We start from the raw sequence: 17,167 nt of genomic DNA, 5'->3' as shown, positions 1-17,167 counted from the left end.
TTGGCTTGACCACTCAGCTGAGATCTTAACCCTATAGCTGTGACAGTGGGGAGTCTTACTGGGGATCTGGAGAAAGAGGGAGAAGCCAGCCCCAGACTGACTGTCATCTCTGTGTGCTCTTAAGGGAAATTGTACTTTACTGTGTGTGCACTTGTCATCCTCCCATTGTGTGCGTCCCTCACTAGTGTTAGTGGTGAGGACTGAGGCTCTTTGACTACTGGGCCAGTGCAGGGGCATCACAGTCCCTGTTGTTATACTCAGTATTATATAGACTTCTTAGGGGAGACTTATGCCTGGCTCACAGAGCATTCTCCATCCCAAATCTAATGAATTTGCTGCACATCCATAAATCAAACATGACTAGGGATACCAGATCCAGGGACCTAAACATGGCCTGCAACTTGAACTGGATGTGCTGAAGGGACAGATTTGTCTCCCAGTGACTGCCACATCTTTGGCATAGGCTGCCAATTCATGTGAAGCAGAGCACCTCTGTGACACTGCTCAAAAGGAACCTGGATGAATGCTTGGCACCATAAATTCATATGGGGAGAGTGCTCACAACCCTCCTAGATAGGGGCAGTCATTACTAACTACAGTTCTCTGTATTGACTACAGTATCTATGGCATTGCATTGGGATGGCATGGCTAGACTTGAAAAGACCTCTGGGTAGATAGCCTAGTAACCTCCAATGATCCTATGATCCTATCTATCTATCTATCTATCTATCTATCTATCTATCTATCTATCTATCTATCTATCTATCTATCTATCTATTGATCTGTCTATCTACCTATGTTTCTATCTATCTGTCTTTCTGTCTATCTATGTATCTGTCTATCCCTTGTTCTACCTTTTAGTATGTCTACTCAGGTGTAAACCTACAATCATTATGAGTCTGTTTATGGATTCTGCTTCATTAGATCAATAGTGAGTTGTGTCACATAGAAACATAAAGTCTGCATCCACTAAGACTGATGTCACATGGGCACAAAAAGTGTGTGTGTTGTTTTTTGGCTTTTCCCTGTTAGGGATCGCCACAGCAGAGCTCTGGTCCACTAATGATTGGCAGTAGATTTTTACATGCCAAGTTGCCGGCCCTGACGCACAACCTTCAACGAAGGTACGCCCATTCACGCATGTCTCCACACAGAAGATGCTCTAGCTGAGAATCGAACAGGACAACTTCTTATTGTGAGGCGACAATGCTATCGCAGCACCACCATCAAAAAAGTAGGTCACCAAAAACAGTCTTGCCACATGGGGCCTTATGCTATTGACATAACGTGTGAAACCAAGATGTATGTCAACAACAAGCCATGTCACATAGGGTCTTATGGCTCTGACATCATATGCATGAAACCAGGAAGTTAGTCACAACAGAAAGAGCCTTGTCACATGGGGACTTATAGTGCTGACATAATATGAATGAAACCAAGAATCACAAGAATGAACCTTGTCACATGGGGCTTTATGGTACTGAAACAATATGCATGAAACCAGAAAGTAGGTCAACTGCATGCCATGTCACATGGGGTCTTACAGTACTGACATAATATGCAAGAAACCAGGAAGAAGGTCAGCAGTGAGTCATACTACATGGAAGCATGAAGTCACTAGTGTGAGCCATGTTACACAGAAAGATCAGCTCCATGGCAAGACATTGACGTGTTTGTGATCGAGACACAGGACTGCAATCACAAAACAGTCATCGCTCAAATGAGAACAGTATTGGATATGAAAAAAAAACATGAAAAAAATGATTTTGCAGGAAGCTAAGCCCCCCCCCCCCCTTGAATTCTCAGCATCTGGGAACCTCTGCTACTTGCACATACTACCTCCAGTGTCACCGAATTTTACCAAAAGGAGATGTGACCTCAGATTTCTAGGACAAAACCCATAATTGCTTACTCATAATTGTAGAAAACAGTGTTGCTCATTAGCGTCTTAATACCAGTCTGTGACAGCCATGTCACGTGGGAGCAGGGATTACATTACCAATGGAAAATACAGAGAGGACTCAGGGGAGACACATCACATGGGACCAACATGTAGGTCATATGATCAAAGCCATGTCACATGGGAGTTAGGTCACTGGCCGTGAGTTATTCCACATGTGAACAGGAAGTAGGTCATTAGAACAGCAAAGGCATTACATTTCTGAATCAGTTCTTGAACCATAGTTATCAAATTGCAAACAATTTTCCTCATCTCTTGGTTTTATACTTTTAAATGAAGCGTGGTGTGGCAGTGGTTTTAGCGCACCCGTTTTGCCTTAGCTAAACATACTAACTCTTCTTGCACTTACGCTTCAGCGGTGTACTTGTAGGCGCCATCTACCTTCTGGATCGCCTCCTCAATAGTGTCATTTACAAATGTACTGTCAAGGGTTTCTGCGTAAAAAAAATAAAGATGAAATAAGAAATGAATGCGTGAACAGAAATGGGGTGTATCAACCAAGACAAATTCAAAAGAAAAAACTAATTAGTAATTTTAACAACATTATATCATACCACATATATAATTATTATATTATATTATATTATATTATATTATATTATATTATATTATATTATATTATATTATATTATATTATATTTTTCTAGGCAGGCAGACAGGCACTGGATCTTACTACATATTTTTCATATGGACAATTGGCAGGAGGTTGGCAATGTCAAACAGCAGTTAATATAAACATACATATTTGCATATAAAGACACCTGATGTAATTAGAAATCTACAGAAGTAGAACAGAAATACAGAGGGCTGCTTATGCTTACAGCATGTAAAAACTAGACAGTAATTAGTTACACTGTATCAGATACTCAGAGCACATAAACTGATATGTCACCATGCAATACATCACATTTAAGAAGTAAAAGAGATGTTAGAGGAAAGACAATGAAACCATATCACAGCCACTACATATTATTTAATACTTTGCTGTATTTTCCATGGTATTTTCCATTCTAAAGTATGGCAAACCTTACATGCGTGTGTTGTATCCATTCACTTTTCATAATACCGGCTGCTTTTAGTAGTTATTTGATATTAAATGGTGATAAAAATACATTATTTTGAGAGGCAGACTCTTCTTTCATCTTTTCGGCAATTATACTCTAGTTATGACTAAAGCCATAGCAGGTATGTGCAGAAATGTACAAATTCAGTCTTCCAAGCATGTGACCAGAAAAGAAGGTATCTGTTTACACTATGCCAGTAGAAAAACGATTGTCCTATGGTCATAATACGGGTTGTATTACATAATTCACACTTATCCATCCACTGCTATTGCTGCTTGTTAAATGAGTGGACATTGAGCAGGTACAGCATCTCATATAACGGGCTTGGCACACATGTAAGGTCACAAGCAAGTGTAGTCCTGGAAATATTGCGTCATAGATAGTGTCCATGGCAACAATGACCCAATATTACACACTATTTAGTTTCAACATATTTTTAAAACATCCACACACAGAGTTTAACTTCATCCAAGCTAAGGACACTTAGTGTACCCAATCCTGCAATATCTCCTATCTTGGGAAAAGGGGGACTGTCTAGCAAAATAAGCCACAAGTGTGGTTTAAAAAAAAAAACATCAAAGCTGCTTGAAAGAAAATGAGTGTTTTTGCCCTTCGCTATGCTTTATCAGAGCTGACTCCAGTTCACATGAAAAGCAATATTTATATGTATACATAGAGCAGAGGTCATACATGTAAGCCTTAGGATGCTGCACACCACAATAACATGGGATAGGTCTCACATAGATCAGAGGTCATACATGTAAGCCTTAGGCTGCTGGGTACCACAATAACATGGGATAGGTCTCACATAAAGCAGAGGTTATACATGTAAGCCTTAGGCTGCTGGGTACCACAAAAATATGGGATAGGTCTCACATAGAGCAGAGGTCATACATGTAAGCCTTAGGCTGCTGGGTACCACAATAACATGGGATAGGTCTCACATAGAGCAGAGGTCATGCATGTAAGCCTTAGGCTGCTGCGTACCACAATAACATGGGATAGGTCTCACATAGAGCAGAGGTCATACATGTAAGCTTTAGGCTGCTGCATACCACAATAACATAGGATAGGTCTCACATAGAGCAGAGGTCATACATGTTACCCTTAGGCTGCTGCATACCACAATAACATGGGGTAGGTCTCACATAGAGCTGAGGTCATACATGTAAGCCTTAGGCTGCTGGGTACCACAATAACATGGGATAGGTCTCACATAGAGCAGAGGTCATACATGTAAGCCTTAGGCTGCTGGGTACCACAATAACATGGGATAGGTCTCACCTTTCAACTTGTTGATGAGTTGATGTTAATTGCATTAACTCATCAAATCAGAGGTAAGACACGATTTTAGTGGCTGTACATAGTCAATGACAACAGTTCTAAATAATGCATTGTTAACATATTTACATATGTATGTAAGTATACAGGCAAATATATATATATATATATATATATATATATATATATATATATATATATATATATATAGATGGGTTGATCTCTCTCTCTCTCTATGTATATATATATATATATATATATATATATATATGTGTGTGTGTGTGTGTGTGTGTGTGTGTGTGTGTGTGTGTGTGTGTGTGTGTGTGTGCGTGTGTGTGTGTGATATATATATATATATATATATATATATATATATATATATATATATATATATATATATATATATATATATATATATATATATAGTTCCCTCTCAGATGTATATATACTGAAAATTCATAAGCTGTTAGCCAGAATCTCGAGTTTTCAGTAACTCGAAATTCTGCAGGGGAACAAAAACACCTGCAAAACAATTTTTCTATTGTTTTTTGCACAGGGAAAGCCCCCCTGCACCCCCCCACACTTAAATATACCAACTCCGAGATCGCACTAGAATGGGGATGAAGGAAATCTCCCATTCCACGCTGTATGCAGAAGTGCACAATGGAAGAATTTCCGTTCCTCCACTATAGTGTGGTCACGGAGCTGATATATTTAATCAGGGAGAGTGCAGGGGGACTCAGCCCCCTGCAAACATGTCAGTAAATTTGTTTTTTCTTTCCCCCTCTCTTCCTTTCACAGTTTCGAGTTACTGAAAACTTGAGATTCTGGTCTCGAGCTTATGAATTTCGAGCTTTCAGTAATTTGATCTTGTAAAGGGGAAATATATCTTATATATATATATATATATATATATATATATATATATATATATATATATACCTATAGCTGGTTGTAGGTGAAAACAGCCGACCCTCATATGCGCAGAGTTTTTGCTGGCAGCCTTTTGTATGCGATTGTGATGCAGCAGGGTAAGGGAATTTGCCTTTACCCCACTTTGGGGCAATCTAGGAGTTGGTATATATAACTAGTGGGGGGGGCAGGAGGCTTGTCCCCTGCAAAACATTTGTTTTACTTTTTGTTGTTTACAATCATTTTAATGTTTGGTGAGACACTCCTATATCTATATCTGTATATCTAGCTACATATATATGCATGACTTTATGTGGGATTTACTTCCTTCTGGAAAAATATTTGGTCCTTCTGGTTTTGTCTTTGGGACTAAACCTTGCCAAGAGGGATTAAATCCCATGATAACTGATACGCTTATCATAGTTTATAACTATATTTATTTATCTACATGTCCGTGTCATAAAAATATATAGTATCAGAGTGAGGTGGATCTTGACAAATGATATGATGAGGTACACCTGACCCAAACAATTGTAAATACTAATTAAATTAGTACATAAACAACTGTTATAATGAACTGCTGTGCTATCATGCTAAGTGGAAATGTTGCTTTAAGAACAGAGAGGAACTTTTGTTATATTATTCATTGAAATATTGCTGCCACTCTAAGTGGAAGTTTTCTTTACGAGCAGAGAGAAATTTTAATGTATTAGTTAGAACAGGTTTGCTTAATGAAACATTTGATGTTGAATAAAAAGAGGGCTGAAATGAGCCCATTTAGAGTAATGCTTACCCTTCTTGGAGGAGAATTTCATGTCCAGAGTTGAGGCTCTGGAAGAAACAGAGCAGAATGAATGAAGACCTGGAAGAAGATATCAGAATTTGCTAGATATATTTACCGTTATAGGAAACCAGAATAGGGAACTTCTGAGAAATTCATGGAGAAAGAAAGAGAGAAAGAGAGACCTACTGAAACAGAATGCATTCCAGCTGCTGTGTTGAAGGTACTTGCTGTGAACTTTAGTTAAGATTTCTGTTTTTGGAAGAAAATGCTGTTTTGAGAAAAGCCTGCATAGTAATTTTGTAGTGCATGGATTACCTGCTTCATGTGCTATGATCGAGTATCGTGCTAGTGTACTGGCTAACAAACGATAGCAGCAGAATCCTGTCTGTATCAGTAATCCTCCTCATTGGTTTTTGACTTTCTTACCTTAAAGTAAGACAAAGTGTCCCATTGTCTTTTTGACAGCAATCACTAAACAGATGAAGCTCCATGCACTATAAAGAATTATGAATGGGTCTCTGACTGTAACCCTAAATTATGTATTCTTACATGGGTGCCAAAATTCACCTGTTGAACTTTGCTGTCGAGGCAAATTGTTTGGCACCTGTCCTGAACACATAATACAGTGGTTACAATCATAGACCTGCTCACAATTCTCTACATTTTAAGGGAAAACTGCATTGTTATTTTTCTGTATAATAAAGTATTTTCTTTTTTTTAAGACTGATATCTCTGCTGCCTATAATACTCCTCTGTCTTTCTCTGTCTCCCCCCTCTCTTTCTCTCTGTATAAACATATATAGATATAGATATATATGTGTGTGTGTGTGTGTGTGTGTGTGTGTGTGTGTGTGTGTGTGTGTGTGTGTGTGTGTGTGTGTGTGGCTGTGTGTTTATGTTTATCTATATGTGTATACAACTATATTTGGCCATCTGTCTAAATATATATATATATATATATATATATATATATATATATATATGGATCTATCTTCCCCTGCGCTTCAAACATCGAAAGGGAAAGGCTGTGTATGTGTCGGTAGTAGAGTAGCTGCATGGGTAATGAGTAGTGAGGGGGTAGCGACTGTGTGAGTTGGTTAAGAGTTAAGTTAGTTTTGTGGGTTATAGGGGTAGGTTAGGGCTAGTTAAGGTGTGTGTTAGTGTGAGTGTTTAAGGAGTTAAGTGAGAGGTTAGGTTAGGGAGTGAGCTAGGTAAGTGTGCGACTGTGATAGTTGTAGTTTAGTTAGAGTTAAGTGTGAGTTTAGAGTTAGAGTGGGTTAGTTAGGTGAGTGTCTGATGTAAAGCGGACCTTAGGGTTAGGGTTGGAGTTAAGGTTGTAGGTAGTTGTGTATGTGAGGTTTAGTGTTGGTTTGTAAGGATTTTGGTGTGCTTGTGTTGTGTGTGTTTTTGGATTTTTTTTTGTTTTTTTTTTGTTGTGCCGGGGATGTGTGTGTGTGTGTGAGGATGTTGTGTGTTTCGTGTTGATGAAATGTCGGTGGTGTGGTGGTGTTTTTTTCTTTTGTTTGACTTGTCGACGTAGTAAGATAGATCCATATATATATATATATATATTTAAAGATAAACACACACACACACACACACACACACACACACACACACACACACACACACACACAAAATCACATGTACACACAGCAAATACATGTAACTAATGTGTGTGAGCATATCACTATGCTCAACTATTATTCTGATTTAATTTAATTTTAATTTTACTTTGTTTCTTAAATTGGCAGATGATCTGAGTCACACTGTAAATGACTAACTGTATAATTATTTGAAATGCTGTGTAACCATCTGAAATGTTGTGCCCAAGCCCAAGATTGAATTTTTTGGAATATTCCCTTTTGTCCAAGGTGTACTGATCTCAGAGTTGGAGCCTTTCACCCCAGAGCCACCCCCCCCCCTCGCAGAAAATGAGTTCTGTCCCCAGTCAGGCTTTCCAGTTAAACAAAAGCAATAAACATAAATCATTAATTAAATATATAAGTGCAAGGATTTTGGGAGCTTTCCCTTCACATTGGGGGTGCAGGGGTGCTTGCCTCCATCTAAAAAAAAAAAGTTTAAAGAAGAGCAACGTTTGATATTCACTTTTCTGCATTTCAGGTCACTTTTTCCTGTGTGTTGGCACTCATTATGAGTGCCAGCATTTCAACAGGGAGCCATACAATCAAACATCCAGATATATAAATCAGTGTCTGCATATCTCATGAATATATGCAGTGCAGGAAGCCAACATTTCTGTGTGTGTGTGCTTTGTTATACCTGACACAAAGCCTCGTGCCTCCTGACATGGTTTTAGTGTCTATCATATTTCAAATTCAGCCATCATATTCTGACAACAGTAATTATTTTAATCATCTAGTGATTGCAACAGATTGTGACTAGTACTACAAGTTTAAATTAAAGAGTGACAAGCAATGTCCATTCTGATAGAAATGACTCATTATCTGTATTAAGAAACCACATACGTGGGTGTCAAAGCATTTTTGCCCTACAAGTTCTACTGTTACACAATAAAGCATGATCTACTGTTATTATATAGATTAAATGATACACATCAAAACAGTATGCAGTAGTTTTTTATTTTTAACCGAATACAGTTATTAAGTGCTTGTTTATGGTGCATGTTAGGATACATCAAATATAGAAGTAAGCTTATAATTAAAAAAATGCATAACTATATGCTGAATTGTGTTCAGTGTTCAGTCACCCTTTCATCTGCATTAGAAATCACAAACTGTTGTGGGCTGATTGAGGTGATTGCTTTTAATAGAAACCACTCCTTTGTCTTACAGAGGATAGTTTTGTTTCAGAGAGTGGTAGCTGAATAGACCAGCACTACTGAGGGAAAGGTTTCTGATCTACACTGCCCATTAGTTCATTTCCTCCAGATATTATATACGTCACCCCTAAATTGTTGCATAAAGTGCATGTGCGTTTTTGTGTAATCCAGGTTCTCATCTACCTTTATGTCTTTCTTATTCAATTACAACTAAAACATACTACTCCTGTTCCCATAAAAGTATTTCAAGTACAATTCACTTACAAAAAAAAAATGAGATTCAATTACTATTACTGGCAGCGTCAGTAAGGCAACAGGTAGCACACTTGCCTTTGGCGCAGAAGGTTGTGAGTCTGTTCCCACACCAGGTAGGATGACTGCTGAGTCTGCAATGCAGGGTACTGCACACCTGAGGGTGCTGTCCTTCAAATGAGATGTTAAACCAAGGCCCAATATGCTTAAGTAGCTGGTAGCTCAGGTGGATGTAAAAGGTCCTATGGCACCTATCAGAAAGAATAGTGGAAGTTCCCAGATATCCTGGCCAAATTTCCCCACGTAGTATATATATATATAAAAAAAACCCTCAAGTTTACCCTGAAAAGAGGTTAGTAACCTAGTAGGACTAATATGATTAACAAAGAATAAATAAAATATATCTCTTCACTGTGTAATCTATTAAACTTGATGTGAATGATTAATAAACTCCTCACTGACTTTAGTATTATTCCAGTCTGTATCAGGGAAGTTCCCCTACTCATTGGACCCACTAGATGGTGCTGGATGTCTCATATAGCAGTAAGGAAGATTCCTAGGGGAAGCAAGAAGGAGAGACGAGTTGTGGAGAGTTTGGAGGAGGTAAAGAGAATTCGGAGCATCAGCATGTAAATCAAAGATTCCTGCGTGATGGGTGATACAAATGAGCAGAGTTTAGCTTTCTCAATGGAAGAGGATGCAGGCAAGTATGTTGGAGTGGTGCAGATAACACAACGGCCATCAAGGAAGTTTGCAGATGCTGTTCTGTTAAAAATAATTGAGCAGGGTAATTCAGGTGGTGATTCTGCTGCTTCATGGGGTGAGATGATGAATAACTTTCTTGGAAGTGCTAAGAATGGCAATATAGAGATGGAACCAGGTGACGTGGCAACAGAGAATGCATCAGTTAAACTTTATGCAGCAGTGGCAGAAAGCAAAAGAGAAAAGCAACAACAAACAGAAGGTGTCTGGTTTTGTGGCAGCAGATAATGCAGTCACTAAAACTTATGCAGCAGTGACCGCAGGCAAAAATGTACAGCAGCAACAAAGTATAAGTAAAACTGTTGTTAAAGGGAACAGACCGTTTGTGAGAAGAATGACAAAAATGATGCTGTTATGTACGGATGCTGTTATGTACGGATGCTGTTATGTACGGGACAATTTGGAAACTGTTCTGGCTTTTAAAGCTCAAGAAATTTTAATTGGGACAGAGACCTTTTCTGACTTAACATTTGAAACTGAGGGACTGATGAAATTTCTGAAACTGTGCGGCAAAAAGAAGGACAGTTATGTGTGGAAGAATTATTTTTTTCTAGTAGTATTTTAAATATTTAAAAAATGTTGCTTTGCAGTTTAGAACTGATGAACCGGAAGAAGAGGATGTTAAAATGTACACAAGGTTTGTGTGAAACTGTTAATACCATCGTGAAAGAGATGAGAGAAACTTATGGAATGGAAGGTGGAGGTTGGAAGCTGCTTTGAAATCTGAAAACAAAAATACATGGTAAACACTTGTTAGTTTTGTGGCTGATCACAGAGGGACAATATGATATGCTGACCAGCCTAAATAATTTTTGTAGGGACATTCCTCATTTAATTAATAACTGATAAGGTGGAATCTGGGGAAGAGGTATCTGTATATTTGGGTAAAATAGTAAAGAAGGATATTAGTATAATGAGAGAAATAAAAAATGTAAAATGAGAGGTAAAAAGAACACAAGCAAATTATGAGTATCACAGTACAGCATGTGGAAAACCTATATAAGAAAAAATAGGTGGAAACTGTGACAAGGTGGAATCTGACCAATGTTTGGACAAAGGACATACAGGAAGATGGTGTGTGCCTGAATGCAGGCTGTGTAGAAAAGGAACACTTTTGCTGGATTGTCAAGAGGCAAACAGTAAATAATTAAAATGGAGGGGAAGGGAGGAAAACATACACAAGAAAGGATAGCAAGAGGCAAGGGAGAGGGTGAAAAAATGAAGACAAAACTGTAGAAAAAGGAAAAATATGGAGGGGAAAATGAGGAGAGATGGTATGTGCAGGAAGAGAAATCAGGAGAAGGAATTGACTCTAATCATTTTTGGAAGTTCTAGCCAGTGAAAAATCTGATTCTGAGGATAAAGGATTATTTGTACATAAACCCAGGGAAACTATGCAATTGGGAAACAGTAAAACTAAGAAAGTAACATTTTAAAAATGTTCGCCCCAAACTTAAAAAGAATGAAATGAAACAATTTTAGAGCACTTTCAGTAAATGTGAAGAGTGTTATTAACATTGTAAGAAGGATAGGGCTACTAGAATGATGTGCTAAATGTGATATGGATCTTATTTTGTTAGAGTATGTAAGATTCCTGACCAGTGAAGAAAGACTGCAAAGCGAAAGGTGGGTTGGAAATACAAGTTGTAACCAAGGAAGTGAAAGTTGCTGTGGTGTGGTTGTGCTGTAAAAACAGTGAAAATACTAGATAAAACGTTGGTAGGTTAACTGTTGTAGATATGAGGCGGACGGAACATGTTTATACATTTATAGTATTATATGTATTTGTAACTAGCAAGGAAAGAGAGTATCTGTTTCATCAAATATCAAACTATGTGGTGGTTATCATGAAAAGTATAATTGCAGGGGGCTTTAATTGTGATTTAATGTGAAAATGTAAAAAGAAAAGAAAAAGTGAAAAAATAGAGGCGGTAATAAAATGTGGTAAATTAGCTGTGTGGGACAAAAGTCAATGGACTCACAGAAGGGGACACTTGGATCTGAAATTGATTCTTTTGTATTATTGGAAGGTATGGAGGCAACAAATGATACGGCTGTAATATTTTTTCAGACCATTTAGCAATATGGATGGAGGTGATGGAAAAAAGGGAGTTTATTAAAATAGGAAAGGGACTAAAAAGAATAAAAGAGAATTTATGTGATGCAATTGGAGAAGTATTGCAGTTAGATAGGATCGTAAGACCATAAAGGACTTTTGTTGAAGGACTTCTATAAAAACTGGTCTGAATTTAAACAGGTATAAAAGGCGTTCTTTTTTCCACTGGCAGAATGATGTAGGAAAGGGATAGAAAGTGAAGTTTGGGAAAATTTGTAGAACTGTCTTAGATAAGTTATAGAGTAATGCAGTAGAGTATCATGGTATGGAAAAGTAAATATATTCAAGAAATGAAGGAAAAAACAAGGCATTACTGTTTAGGCAGATCTATTATTTACAGCGGAGGAGGTTTCTGTATAGTTGGGTAAAACTGTAAAGGAGGATATTAGTATAATGAAAAAAATAAAAAAATGTAAAAGGAGAGGTAGAAAGAACTCAAGCAAATTATGAGTATCACAGTACAGCATGTGGAAAACCTATATAAGAATAAATAGGTGGAAAATAAGACAGAATGGAAAGTTTAAAAAGAATTCCAGAACAAATTAAGGAAGAATTTGAAAAAGAAACTACTATTGGTGAATTGAATGAATGTTGATTCAATATCAAGCCCAGATGGCAAAGGGTATGCAATGTACAACTCATTAATGGAGTGGCAAAGAGAATATTTTGTAAGTGTACTGAATGGTTGAATGAAGGATTTGTTTATACAGGGTTATGTAGTAGGATACTTAAATTTATACGTCAGAAACATGAGAAGAGTGAGCCAAAGACTGGAGCTGCGTCACAGTAAACGGCACGGATTATACATTTGTATGAGAATAATACAGAAAGGAATAGAAGGGAGGATGAGGGATACTATGGATATTATGGGATAAAAGAATACACCTATGAACCTATGAAAGGGATGTAAAGAATTATTATTGCTAATGAGATTTGTGGATGATATTATAAGTAAAATGGAGGCTGTGAAAGTTATGGCAGGTTATATTCGCAAGGCATTTGATACAGCAGGACATGATTTGTGGGATGTTATGGAGAAGTGTGGAATAGGTAATAGAATTAGGAGAGTGTGCATGTCAGCATATCAGAATGACAGAGTGAGGGTCTTAGCCAATGGGTGGTGAGTAAAGAAATAAGCATAAGAGAAGGATGTCCCACGAGTGGACTGTTGTTTGAAATGGTAATGAATGTGATAGTGAGTGAAGTAGCTGACACAATGAAAGATGCTAGACATGTGATGCAAAAGGAGGTGGCAATTCCAGTACTTCTGACATAAGCAGATTATAAAATTGTAGTTGCAGAGAACAAAATATGGATGAGTGAAGTGTTGGTTTGTCTGAACAGATGTTTAAAGAAAATGGAAACGAGCTTGAATAATAATACAAGTAAGGGTTTGGGTGATGTGGTGAAAACTGGGGGGTATATTTCAATGAAGGAAGTAATAAAGTTTGGGAAAAATGATGTAGTTGTGATACAATGGGAGGGGTTGATAAAAGAAATAAAAGAAACGTCTTCTGTGAATTAAGTATTGATTAGCATTCAGGAAGATGTTTTGTCTGGTAAATTCAGTATCAATGGGAAAAATGTCATATATGTCAAATGTTTATATGATCCCAATAAAATATGAAAAGGAAAGTATGCAATTGGTGTTTTCTTTCAGATGGGGTTCAAGATTAAACCCAGTGAAAAGAGGTGTGTAGTATATGAGTGAAGATGAAGGGGGATTGGGGTTACTAAATTCAGTAGTTTATTCTGTTTGTTGAAAGTTTTATAGCGTATTAAAGTGAGAAAAGAAGAGAATGAAAAATTAATAGCGAGAATGATTAAATATAAGTACAAAAAAATTGGGAGATGATGATAAGAAAAAGAACATGTAAATGAAGAAGTTAAAAAATCAACAAGAAAAATACTAAAATAGAAAATACAAATTGATGATACGGAGAAAGATAGAAGGATGTGGTATAATATTGTGATGAAACAATATTATTATTGTAAATTTATGAGAAAATTAACCAGAAGAAATAATTAGACATTAAAGTAAGGAAAAAGTGGTGTACTATGGTAGCAAAGTGTCAGGATTTCCTGGGGAGACTGGTAATAAACAAGTTACCACTGAAGGAGAATATGCCATATAAAAAGAAAGCTGAAAAAGTGTGTTTATTTTGTGGGAGGACAAGACAACACAACATGTTTTCTGAAATGTAAAAGAGCAGTGAAACTCTGGAAAACGTCATGTGAGAAAAAATTGAGAATATTAATGACATAAACAATACAGATATGAATATGGTTATGCATGGATGTCATAAGAATAAGAAGAAAGTTTAATCGGAAATTAATTTTGGCAGAGATCGTGCAAAAAATCTGATTCTGGTTGTGGAAGTGTGGAAGAAGGAGTTGGGGATCAGTTATTTATTTATTTATTTAGATTTGTTGACCAGGAGTGTCCGACTGGACGTAGGTTCATTTTCAGCAGAGGCCCAGGGAGAAAAGCTCCACAGTTAAAATAAACAGACAGTAGTTACATTGGATTACATAGCGATTAACAATTTGATTAACATAGCAATTAATTACAAAATATATTTACAGATGAAGAAAATAGAACATCAGTAGACAACTAGAATCTTTATCTGCGAAATACATAACAGACATTAACAAATGTTACAATAAGAAGTTCCTGCTGTATAATAAGTACTAGGCTTATGAGCATCTGAGCTTGCTATAATCAAGGTAGTTAGTGGGGTGGAAAGAAAGGTAGTGGTTGGATGGGGTGGGTGATATTAGAGTGGGAGTTGCAAGGGCATAGCCAGCATGTTTTTAGGTGTGCTTTTAGTAAAGTTTTGAAGTGGGTGCATGATGGTACGGAGGTAATTGTGGGTGGGAGGGAGTTCCATAATTTGGCTATGGTGCAAGAGAATAGTGCTTCACCAGCAGTGTTACTGGCTTTAGTGATCTGCAAGTGATTTTTGTTGCTGGATCTTAGTGGTCTGGTGGTGCGATAGGGTTGGACTAGATTCTGGTGGGATTGGACATTTAGTGGATGGTTTACTAGTTTGTGGGTGAGTGAGAGTTGATATCATTGAAGGAGGTGAGGGAGTTCAAGCCAGCCTAGTTCAGCAAGTGAGAGATAGTGGTGACTACAGTAGGATGCCCTTGTGGTGAATTTGGCAATTTTGTTGTAGCAGGTCTCTAGCTTGTTTAGATCGCATTGCCTTAGGTTGGTATATATTGGAGAGGCATAAAGTAGGGTGGAGATAAGGTAGAAATTTGCTACTGAAATCTTTGCTGCTTCAGTGAGAAGTTGCTTATTTCTGTATAATGCTCCTAGTTTTTTGTGGACTTTTTTTATGGTCATGGATATGTGAATGTCAAATTTTAGTTTATTGTCTATTTCCACTACTAGCAATTTGGTGTGTTCAGTTGGGTATATAGTGGTGTTGTCTTTTGCTGTGATGTTAAAGTGAGAGTTGTTTTGAGTATATTTGGTCGGTTGGAAGATGATTAGTTTAGTTTTGTTTGGGTTGAGTATTAATTGGGCATCAGATAACCAAGTTTCAACAGAGGAAAAGGCTTCCTGTGTGACTTTTTGGAGTTTGGGTAGGGACTGGGCTGAGCAGATGATGGTTAGGTCATCTACATGTTGTATGAGTATGCCATGTTTGGTGGCAGAGCCTAGATTATTGGTTAAAACAGAGAAGAGTAGGGGTCCAAGGATGGATCCTTGGGGAACCCCTATGGAGACAGGTAGTTGGGGAGATATGTCATTCTGCCATACAACAGATTGTTGGCGGTCAGACAGGTAACTCTGAAACTAGTTGGTGACTGATTGAGAAAAGGATAGGTTATTGAGGACAGAGATGAGTTATATTTGTGTAGGACCATGTCAAATGCTTTAGATAGGTCGAGGAAAGTAACAGAGGAGAGATAGCCATTGTTTTTATGCTGAAGGATAGTGTTAGTAAAGGAGAGTAAGGCAGTGGTGGTGCTATGGTTCGGTCGGAAACCATGCTGAGAATTGGAAAGGAGGTTAGTTATGAAGACTGATAATGAGGAAATTATGAGAAAAATGATAAATAGTAAGAATGGAAATGTATGTGTATATATAAATACATGCCTGCAAATACATACGTTTTGTAAATATGCAAATACATAATGTTTTTATGTTGTGTAAAATAAAGGACCCCTACTCATTTTGATAGGTGCCATGGGATCCTTTACATTCACCTGAACTACCACCAACTCAAGTACTTGGGACCTTGGTTTAATAACTCATCTGAAGGATGAGACACTTAGGAGTGCAACATCCCCTTTTGCTGTACTGCAGGTCTAGCAATTAATCTGAATGGTGTTGGGAATAGAACCCACATCCTTCTGCACCAAAGGAGGAATGCTACCTTTTGCACCAGTGACACGGCTAATAATAAATGCAGTTAGTACTCAACATTTCTGCAGTGCTAAAGGAGTCAGATGTTTGCCCTTAGTAAACAAATTGTTGTGCCTATTGGCCTGTTTATACATAGTGCCCTTCCAGCTCAGAATGCACCCATGTGCAAGGCAGAGGCTCTCATTTGCACAAGTGCCAGCTGGTCTTGTACGCCGCTTCCATGTGTCACTTCACAAGAACCCATTAGGAATGATATAACACCATATACACAGTGGATTTCAGCTCTACATAGGTACAGCATGTTTTAAGCTAGAGCAAATGAATGGGAAGAAATAGGTATGTGTTGTGTATATGTTTGCCTTTCTACAACACTATCAAACCCAATACAGCACTAATAGTCAGTTTCTGGCAGTAAAACATAATTCCTACCAAGATCAGAGACAAGAGAAGCTCTGCTGATTCTAAAACATCCTGTACATACTACTGTTTAGATGCAGTGATCCTTTAGAAAAAATATGGCAACAGCAGATGAGTATTTATGGAGGTATGCACTACAGTGTACTCTATATACCATTAGAGAATATTCTAGCATATTCTGATGCTTCTTCTGCAGTTGAAACTAGGAGTTTAGTTGTGAGACACCCTAGACGAAATGCCCTTTGGTGACACAACACAACATGCAGTACCTCTTGTCTCCTCTAGGTGGCAACATGATAACAATGATTATTTAACTCTCTCACTAAGAAAGGTGTAAGCTTGGTGTATGCTAAACTTTTTTCTCCTCTGCAATTGTCCTGAACTATGTTCTGAGTCTTTTCTAAACCCTTTTTATCAGTGCTCTGTTGGTATATG

At 37.6% G+C, this 17,167-nt stretch overlaps 1 protein-coding gene across 1 annotated transcript in view; it reads right to left on the bottom strand.

Annotated features, from left to right (window-relative positions):
• LOC122814499 (myeloperoxidase-like) overlaps positions 1 to 17,167 on the bottom strand; it is a 261,987-nt gene that overhangs the window by 107,348 nt on the left and 137,472 nt on the right. The window contains exon 6 of the mRNA XM_044087074.1: positions 2,310 to 2,394. Coding sequence (XP_043943009.1) covers positions 2,310 to 2,394 — 85 coding nt within the window. The remainder of the gene's footprint in view (positions 1 to 2,309; positions 2,395 to 17,167) is intronic.

This window comes from Protopterus annectens, chromosome 10.part0 (assembly GCF_019279795.1).
Source record: "Protopterus annectens isolate FY-2018-M chromosome 10.part0, PAN1.0, whole genome shotgun sequence".
Classification (NCBI taxonomy): Eukaryota; Metazoa; Chordata; order Ceratodontiformes; family Protopteridae; genus Protopterus; species Protopterus annectens.
The sequence above is the reverse complement of the archived record's forward strand: the minus strand, read 5'-3'. Positions and strand labels throughout refer to the sequence as shown.